Source organism: Gavialis gangeticus, unplaced genomic scaffold, assembly GCF_001723915.1.
Source record: "Gavialis gangeticus isolate Ggan-Ray unplaced genomic scaffold, GavGan_comp1, whole genome shotgun sequence".
In the NCBI taxonomy this organism is placed as follows: domain Eukaryota; kingdom Metazoa; phylum Chordata; order Crocodylia; family Gavialidae; genus Gavialis; species Gavialis gangeticus.
In genome coordinates this window covers 45,780,644-45,789,521 of record NW_017729000.1, presented here as the reverse complement: position 1 = coordinate 45,789,521, position 8,878 = coordinate 45,780,644, and the positions used below count along the sequence as shown (strand labels likewise).

The 8,878-nt window shown below is 51.6% G+C and overlaps 1 protein-coding gene across 3 annotated transcripts in view; it reads right to left on the bottom strand.

The window, feature by feature from the left end:
• The window catches only part of ARAP3 (ArfGAP with RhoGAP domain, ankyrin repeat and PH domain 3), a 40,618-nt gene extending 31,968 nt beyond the window's left edge, over positions 1-8,650 (bottom strand). For all 3 annotated transcript variants that reach the window (XM_019506568.1, XM_019506569.1, XM_019506570.1), the window contains exons 1-5: positions 8,542-8,650; positions 5,915-7,110; positions 2,571-2,632; positions 1,677-1,750; positions 1,263-1,339 (exon numbers count right to left, since the gene is read on the bottom strand). In XM_019506568.1, coding sequence (XP_019362113.1) covers positions 1,263-1,339; positions 1,677-1,750; positions 2,571-2,632; positions 5,915-7,062 — 1,361 coding nt within the window. In that variant the 5' untranslated portion in view covers positions 7,063-7,110; positions 8,542-8,650. The remainder of the gene's footprint in view (positions 1-1,262; positions 1,340-1,676; positions 1,751-2,570; positions 2,633-5,914; positions 7,111-8,541) is intronic.
• Positions 8,651-8,878: the final 228 nt, after the last annotated feature.

Here is an 8,878-nt window from a genome sequence, read left to right as displayed (position 1 = left end):
GCTATGATGCTTGCCAGGTCCTTGAGTACCCTGGGGTGTAGACTGTCAGGGCCAGCTGACTTGAAGGTATCTATGCTCTCAAGGTGTTCCTTCATGAGGTCAGCATTGATGGAGGACAGGGGATCTCCCTCACCCAGACCTCCCTGTCCTGTAGTGGGTATGGGCATCCCATGGGACTGATGAAAGACAGACGCAAAGTACCCATTTAATAGGTTGGCTTTTTCCTGGGCATCAGTTGTCAGTTGTTACAACTCTATCATTTTGTGCAGGTTGAAAGGTAAGAAATTCAGTTCTAATAACTGGAAGGAGGCAGAAGACTACCATTAAATGCAAAAAGACATCATTCTTGTCTAGCCCACACATGAGATTGTGACAAGTGTTAACTGTGTGGCCACCCTGTGCTACAGAAACTTCTGGGAAAAAAATGAAGTCTAACACTCTTCTGCATGCTCCAGGATCCATTTTTAAACTATTTCAGTTCCTTAGCTAATTGAAGGATTAACTCGGAGACTCTTAGCTAATCTGCTCTGTACTCAAAGAACAGGAGAAGAATATGCTGTAGTTTTCATATATAAGTGTCTGAGTCACTGACTACAGTGTGGAACTCGACTGTAACTATGGAGTTGCTGCCACCACCTCCACAATGCAGGCTGATTTGCTGTCAGCTTCCTGCCAACAGAGCTGGCATCTTCCTCTGGCAGATCCTCCACAAACCAGGGACATGCATGGGCATGGAGGTGGGGAAGAGTACACTGATAGGGCATGTACAGCGCCTAAGTGTTTGTTGTCTGATGAAACCTTGGAGCGTCTGGCCAGTTGGAGGCCAGTGTGCCCTTCTGAACCCTCTGTGAGCACTGAATGCCATTGATCTCTGAGCAATCTCAAATCAGTACCTTGCCTTGTTGGGAATGCTTCTCCTGAACGAAAGTGTCTGGGACATAGCAGACTTTCGTACCACCACCTTCTAGACCCAAACAAAATGCAAGGAAAGAAGTGCATCCTGCTATGAGTGTCACAGAGCACTCCCCAGTGTCTGTCCCAGCTGCTCTTCCTGAGGCTGAGGCCTGGGTTCTCACTGCACTCCACAAGCACAGTTCCCTCATACCCAATTTGCCTTGCTTTCTTGGCCCAGTGGCAAACCCTTCTAGCCCAATCCCCAAAGCCTGGAAACCACAGTCCTATCTGCTTCTCCTGCATCCCTGGGTGATAAGAAGTTCTAAGAAGCATATATGGGGGCATAGGATGTGAGCAGCAGTACTTACCTTGGCCCTTCTTGCTTCAGATCTGGGAACTTCTGTGGCACCACTTTATATCCCTGCTCAGTGGAGAGCCCAGTGCCCTGAAAAGAGACCCTAGGTGAGAAATCTGCATTTCAGTTCTTTCCCCTCTCCTCCCCACCCATTAATTTTCAAGGTCTCCTTAGCTTGCATTCTCCAGCACAACTGGATGTATGTCAGAAGCCACAGCCTAGCACACTACTCCAGTGATGACATTCTGCCTGAGGCCAAGATCTTACCAAAAGTACACTGCTTCACCCTGCTGTCACAAGTGCAGCTCTCTAGCCTCTAGCAACAGGCAGAGCGGCCTGAGTGTGGACCTGTTCCTACATCCACCAGGATCCAGGTGGGAGCTGGCAAAAACATCCCCAGTCCCAACAGCCTGTGACCCCCACTCACCTTCTGCTCCTGGGCAGGGAAACTACGTACAAAGACAGACTCACAGTAGGGACTGATGGGCTCCTCAGTCAAGTCTGTGGGCAGAAAGATAGGAAGAAAAGTAATCAAGATCTGCACTTGAGGATGATAATAGCAACTTCCAGCCAGAGTCACAGAGCTGTGAGAGGAGGAACCCACCTCCTTTTGATCTCTCCTTAGTGGGTGGATGTAACTTTGGGAGGGGCACAGGCCAATACTCAGGAGAGAGGGTTTAGTGTCACTGACTGCAGCAACTTTTACCTGGAAGAAAGTGTGTTTCATCTCACAGTCCCCCACTCTAGCCAGGACCATGGACCAGCACAGAAAGGCAGATCCCAAAACTAAGCAGGATGGATGCACCACTCACATGAAGTAATCTACTGCCAGGCTGGCCTGGGCATGGGCATGGGAATGATGACTGGCTAGGTCATGAGTCCAGAAATCACCCTGGGGATAGACAGCAGCCATGGAAGGTGCCAAAAAAAGAGAGAAGGAGCTGGGGGGCTGGTAGCTGTCGTATCAGTGGGAGGGTATGAGTGTGAATTCACTCTGCCCAGCACTGCCACTCTCCCCTGCATAAGTCCAGATCCACCCCAAACAACAGTACTTCCATTCCCCATCCCCATATGGGCCTCAGTCTACCCATCCCAGACTGTCCCTATTCTTCATCCCCTTATGGTCTCCAATCCACCCCATCCCACATTATCTCTGTATGGGCCCTATTCCCTCCTCCTCTAGCAGTATTCTACTTCTGTCTCTCTGTGATGCCAACTCCCTTGCCTGGAAATGTCTATACTCCCTTCCTTTGTGCAGGTGGAAGAGTGGGGCCCTATGTTAAAGGGGCTGCACATATGGGCAGGAACTCTCAGAACTCACCTGGTCTGCTGATGGGTCTCTGGGGGATGGGAGGCAAGCTCAAATATGGCCATCTGGGAGACCTGCAGGAGCAAGCAGACAGGATACAGGCTGATGGAGCAGGGTTCCACTATGCAGCTTCTCCTTGTAGGGGACACTCACCCCAGGGTGATTTATCAGGGGTTTATACACCCAGCTAGGGTAACTTGCCTCTAAGAGGGGGTACAGCAGGGAAGTGACTGTAACAAACCCATGGGAATAGGTGGTTTCAGTGTGGGGCATAGGAAGCTGTGCTGCAAGAAGCAGAGTGCTCTGCTGTACCCATGGAGGTAGGAATGCCCTGGGTTGTGGGTCAGAGTCTTTGGTTTTGGGCAGTATAGCTGGACTCTTGAAAGACTAAACTGTCACCTTGAACTACTTGTCCCTCCCAAACTCCAACTAGGCAGACTAGGCCTGGAGAAGCCTCCTGCCATTGTGTGTGCATGTGTGTGTGTGTGCGCGCACGTGCATGTGTGCGCATGCACACATGTGCATGCTGTATGCTGCATGTAGGAAGGCTGCTCCCCTCCCCAGTTCTGTGACACCTGGGGAGGGATGTGGGTAGGTGCTCTCTTTTTCATCATGATGATGGGTGAGCTGGTAGGCAGGAGGGCTCCTTCCCCATCACTGCAACAGGGCACCTGAAACCAGATGGGAGGGGTGGCAGGCAGAAGGTTAGTGCTATGGGAAGGCACTTTGGCCTGTACAGAGGCCTCTTTCCAGGTGTGGCTTTCCTAGATCTTGGGTTTTTTGCTGTCCACCTGGATTCCTAGCACTGGCGCTGCACCTGCTGGGATTTTCCCTTAATTCCCCCTCCAGGTCTGCTTCTAGCTGCTTTGTTACCAGGCAGCACTTCTGAATCAATATCTCACCATCCCTATGCCTGAAGAAGGGTGTTTGTGCCCAAAAGCTTGTAAAGAACAATTTTTCCAACCATTTAGTTGGTCTAATAAGAGATACCACATTTACACAAAGAAGCTTGTTGGCCTATGTTCTTAGACCAACATGACTACAACCAACACCCCCATCTCATCATCCAGAACTTGCAGAGAAGCATCCCAGGGCCACCTGCCCTGGCCCACATCTCCCATACCCACCACTCCCCATTATTCCTCAGCTACAGCTACTTTGGTGCCAGGATAGTCCTGGGCTGTGAGGGTGGGCTCTGTTGGAGCTCTACTGTTGAGTTTGCCTCAGACACTGTACTAATCTGGCAATAAGGTCTTTGAGAACCTCTTCTGATAGGCCACTGCTAAAATATGGGACATAACACAGCAAATGGAAGAACAGAAAGGATCCAAGAGGGTAGGGCAGAGAGCAGGCAGTGGGCAAATGCTGAGGGACACTGTAACCTCTGCTTGAAACAAAGGGGAGAGAGAAAAGCATTAAGCATACACAGTATGGAGTGCTCCCTAGCAAGCAGGGGAGGAGGGGGAGCAGCTTATGTGGCAGGGGACCATTAGGTCCCTGAAAACTCACATGCCCCACCTCACTTCACTTAAAGGCATGTCAAAGAAAATTTCAAATGACTCCATTGGGAGTCCTTCCCTGGGTGGCATTCAGTGCTATATTAAATGGGTGAACTACCAGAGCACATGGATGTTTCAGCCAAGGTTACCAAACTGTCCACACCACAACAGCCCCTTGATCTGCCCTATTTCCAAAGTGAATGCATAACAGCTTAACTTGTGTCCCCAAACAAACACTATGGCTTAGAGCCTAGCCTGTCCCAGGACAGTTCCTCTGCACCATGTGGCTTAGCCAAGGGGACTGGGGCCTGTTCTGTGCCAGCACAAGTGAAATGCACTGTGTAAACCAGGCATGATGTACTGAAAATGATCCCACCAGTCTTCTACACTGCATGACCCAGGGCAAGGGTCCTGAGCCAGCCTGTTCTGGGTAGTTACCTTTATGTTCTCTGACCCAGATGGAAGGTCCTCAATCTCTCTTTTCCCAGCACAGTCCATCTGAACTTTGCTCCTCCTCCACAGAGCCAGCAGTCCTTTCCATCCCAGTATGTCCCACTGTTCTTTGCAACCCAGCTACAGGGTTCTTAGCCCTCCTCATCTATACATGTCCCGTCTGTCTGAGTAAGGCCCCCAGGATGCTGAGCCCTCTCAACTGAGGTTGGCCACTCTGTTCTGTGTAACCCTCCCCATCTCAGCATGGCCCCTGTCCTATCTGTGAACAATCAAGAGGGCCTTGAGGTTCTCCTTCTAACCATGACCACTCTGGCCTGTGTGACCTGGCCACAGGACTGCGAACCCTTCCTGTTCCAACACAGCCCTTCTGTGCTGTGTGACCTGCCCATGGGAACTCTTCATCCCAGCCAGGCCCACTGTATTGTGTAAACTGACCATGGGGCACAGTACCCTCCCTCTTCCAGCATGCCCTCCTCCAATGCATGACTTGGCCACAAGACACAGCCCCCCTCCCTGCTTCCCCAACTAAGGTAACGGTTTTGTGCTGCAGGTCCCAGCCACAGGATTAATGACCGCCCCAGCCTAACACAGACCCTTTGGGCTGTATGATCAGTTCACAGGCCTGTAGCTCCCTTTTCCCATATAGCCCCCTCTGCATTGTGTGATCCTCTCAAAAGGCCTGGATCCCTGCTTATCTCAGCCCATACCCACTGTGTTGTATGACCCTGTTTTGAAGCCTGTAGCTCCCATACCCATGTGCAGCCTCTTTGCACCTCTCAGCCATAGGACCCAGAGCTTTTACCCATCATGGTACACTGAATCTACACTCTGTGACCAGGCCCCATTCCTTTCTTGTTTTATTTCCATAATCTGCAACTTGGAACAATTCAACTACTGCCAACTTCATGGTGTAACCCAGGCAGAGGGGCCCTCGGGAACCCCTGGTCAGGTTCCAGAATGACCTCTGCACATGTTTTGGTGACAGTGCTCCCTGAGCAGTTCCAGCACATCCCCTCCCCAGCAAGTAACCCAATGTGAAAATCAGGGTTGTCCTGTCATTCAGCCATCAGGTCAGAGTGCTCCTAGCCTATCCCTTCCATGATGCATGCCTTGCTGCAGGGTAATCATAAGTTCTGACTTCCCTGCAGAGAGCCTAGGACCATGGGGTGCTAGGAAGAGGGCTAATGGCTATGTCTGACCCCTCTCCACATCCGTCTGTCCAACCCAGAGGGGAGGTGCTAAGAATCTCGGGACTAGAATGAGAAAAGACCTGGAGGTCCAATTGAGGACTGCTGTCTGACATTGTCCTTTGGAGCCAAGACCCTCTGAGAAGACCTGAGCAACGTCTTCTGGGAATCGGCTGGCTAGGGGAGGCTGTGATACTATGGGAAAGTGCACACTTACTCAGGCTTCTCAGATGATGGAGACACTTCCTCTGTGGCTGGGCCTGGTAGCTGTGTAGTAGTTTGGTTCTCCATGACTTCTTCACCTCCAGAACACCCAGCAGGCTCCAACCAAGGATTTAGCCCTTCATAGAGGACATTGGATACCATTTCCAGTCTGCTATGCACAAGGGCTGGTTGGGAGGAGGCACTTAGACACAGCAAGGGCTCTCCCTGTGTGCTGGTAGCAAGGGTGGCAGCAGCAGGCAGAGAGGGGCTGCCTGCGGGACAACGCTCTGTCAGGGTTGCTGGGCTGGACTCAATTAGCTGTGCCTTGTGGCCAAGTCGCGGAGGGACAGAGGGGATGGGAGGAGAAGGATTTTCAGGCTCACCCTCATTAGCCAAACCCATCTCACTTAGCCCTGTCTGGTTTTCAGGGGTAGGCTCCAAAGCACTCTTCCTCACCCCTATAGAGGGTGCCACCACATCCTTTGAACTTTTTTCTCCTGTGCGACCCGGTTGCTCTGGGATAAGCTCTGAATTCTTGAGATCTGTGGAAGTTTCCCCTTGCATAAACCCTTCCAGTCTGACAAAAGAGCCAGGATTCCCATCAAAGCCAGGTTTATGTGTTGGCACTATTGACCGTGCCAGCGGCTTGGGCACTGGGTCCTGCTCTGACTTTGGTCCTGGGGATGGGCAGTAAAAGATAGTCCTGGGCTTGGGTACTGGTTTAGTGAGGGGTGGAACAGGCTCCTTCTCCATAGTTGGGTCTTGGCTGAGGCCAGCTGAATGCTGTTTATTTCCAACCCTATCAACAGCTGCTCCAGAAGCTCCTTTAGCAATACTTGGACCATTTTTGGCTTCACCTATTTGGCACACTCTGGGTGCATCCAGGGGCTCTGCGTATGTATCAGGCTTGGCATGGGCATCTCCTGCCATGGGCCCAACTTTGCCTTCCACCAACACCTGTGTCTGCTGCACCAGATTCAGGATCCTCTTGCGGTGCCCAGTGGCAGTGATGCCGATCAGCTGCAAGTTCTCATTGTCCAGGAAGACAGCATCTCTGGCCACATAGTATCCATGTTTTTTAAAGACATGCTGGTATCTCTCCAGATGGATGATGGACAGCCAGTCAGCTATGTCAGAATCAGCACTGTACTGGGAGATCATGGCCCCAGGGACCCTCAGCCAGGATTGGAAGAATAGTCAAGCCATCATCTAAAGAAAGGGAAGAGAGTTTAGAGAACATCACATTACAAGGAGAGATTGAGGGCCCTGGATCTCTTTGGCCTCCACAAGAGAAGGCTGAGAGGTGATCTTGCGGCTACCTACAAATTCATCAGGGGAGACAGCAAGGAATAGGAGTTGCTGTTTACCAGGGCACCCCTTGGAGTAATTAGGAATAACAGCCACATACTGACAGAGCAGATTGAGGTTAGACATCAGGAAGAATTTCTTTACAGTAAGGATTGCCAAAATCTGGAATGGGCTTCCATGGGAGGTGGTGCTCTCCCCTACCTTGGGGGTCTTTAAGAGGAGGCTAGACATACACCTGGCCGAGGTCAGTGTTGCCTGACCCCAGCACTCTTTCCTGCCCAGGGCAGGGGGCTGGACTTGATGATCTGCTAAGGTCCCTTCTGACCCAAACATCTATGATCTATAGTCTGTAAAAGAGGGCAGCAAAGCCTCAGTGGGGACTGACAGCCAGTGAACCAGCAAACCGAACACTTCTGAGGTCCTAACCCAAGACCTAAAGGGCCCCTAACTTCCAGACCAATTGGAAAAGAGAGTTGCTGAGGCCCACCCTCTTCGAGCTGAACTGAGGATGTGCCTTGGATCTCCCTGTCTGTCTTGCTGTCAGTCCCTGCCATGGAAGCCCTGGCTTACTTCTCCTGCGGCCACATCCTTGCAGGATGGTCTGAGCTCTCTAAGCAAGAGTTGTTTGTTCTCAAACCCAAACTTCTCCAAACCCTCCCCCAAGCCCTCAAATACTGAAACCACTTTCATTTGGGAGGTCATGACCCCTGCTGTGACAGGAACCATCCCTCCCTCAGGGGCTGTGAGGGTCTCACAAACGTCTAGCCCTCCCAGTCCCAGAGAGGCAGCCTATTAAGTCAGACACAGGGTCATTCCCAGCCTGACAAAAGACAACCCTGTGCACATATGTGCATGCCAGAAGGCTCCATCCCTGTAGGCAGGTTCTCAGGCAGGAACCCTGGCTCCTATTGCAATCTGTATTTGCTGTGAGAGAGAATAGCAAGCTGTTTGCTCTGCCCAGAATCTCAGTCCTAGTCACTGAGGGCGGGGGGGGGGGGGAAGGGGCAAGGACCTGCTGGGGAAAGCAGATAGCCATGGCGCAGCTGGGCCCCTCCCACAGGATGGTTCTCCGATGTTGGCCCGCTCAGGGAGGGCTCTGCTACCAGAAGGAGTGCGCCATCATCTCCCTAAGTGCTGGTGAGGGCATGGGAGAGGTCAACATGACTCACAGGCAAGTCCAGGGAGACAGCCTGCTTCACACAGCCCAGCTGGCCACATGCCATCTGGGCCTGACAGGCTCCCAGCTATGCTGCCCCCATGTGGGGAATGATTACTCTGCCTCTGCGGGGCAGCTTCAAAGAAGTTTTCTTAGCACTTGTATGAGGCAGATACCTTGGAACTGCAGACTCTTCAGGACAGGGACTGTTTTTCCCTTTGGGTCTTTGCAACATGCAGCATGCTGGAGTCCCGATTCTGCTTGGAACCTCTGTAATGTAAACCACAATGACAATAATTGCTCTCCTTCTCTCCTGTCTCAGAACAGTTTGCACAGCTTCCCCCACTCCCTCCTATCCCTTTCAGCCGAAGACTGAGCTCTGCTCTCTGAAGCCTGGTGCATGGTGCTGTGAGATCCTTTTCCCATGAATCATGCTTCTCCACACTAAACCATCTGTGCTAACTCCACTGCCACTGGGTCTTTTTTCCAGTTCCTTCATTTCCCCCTATTGTT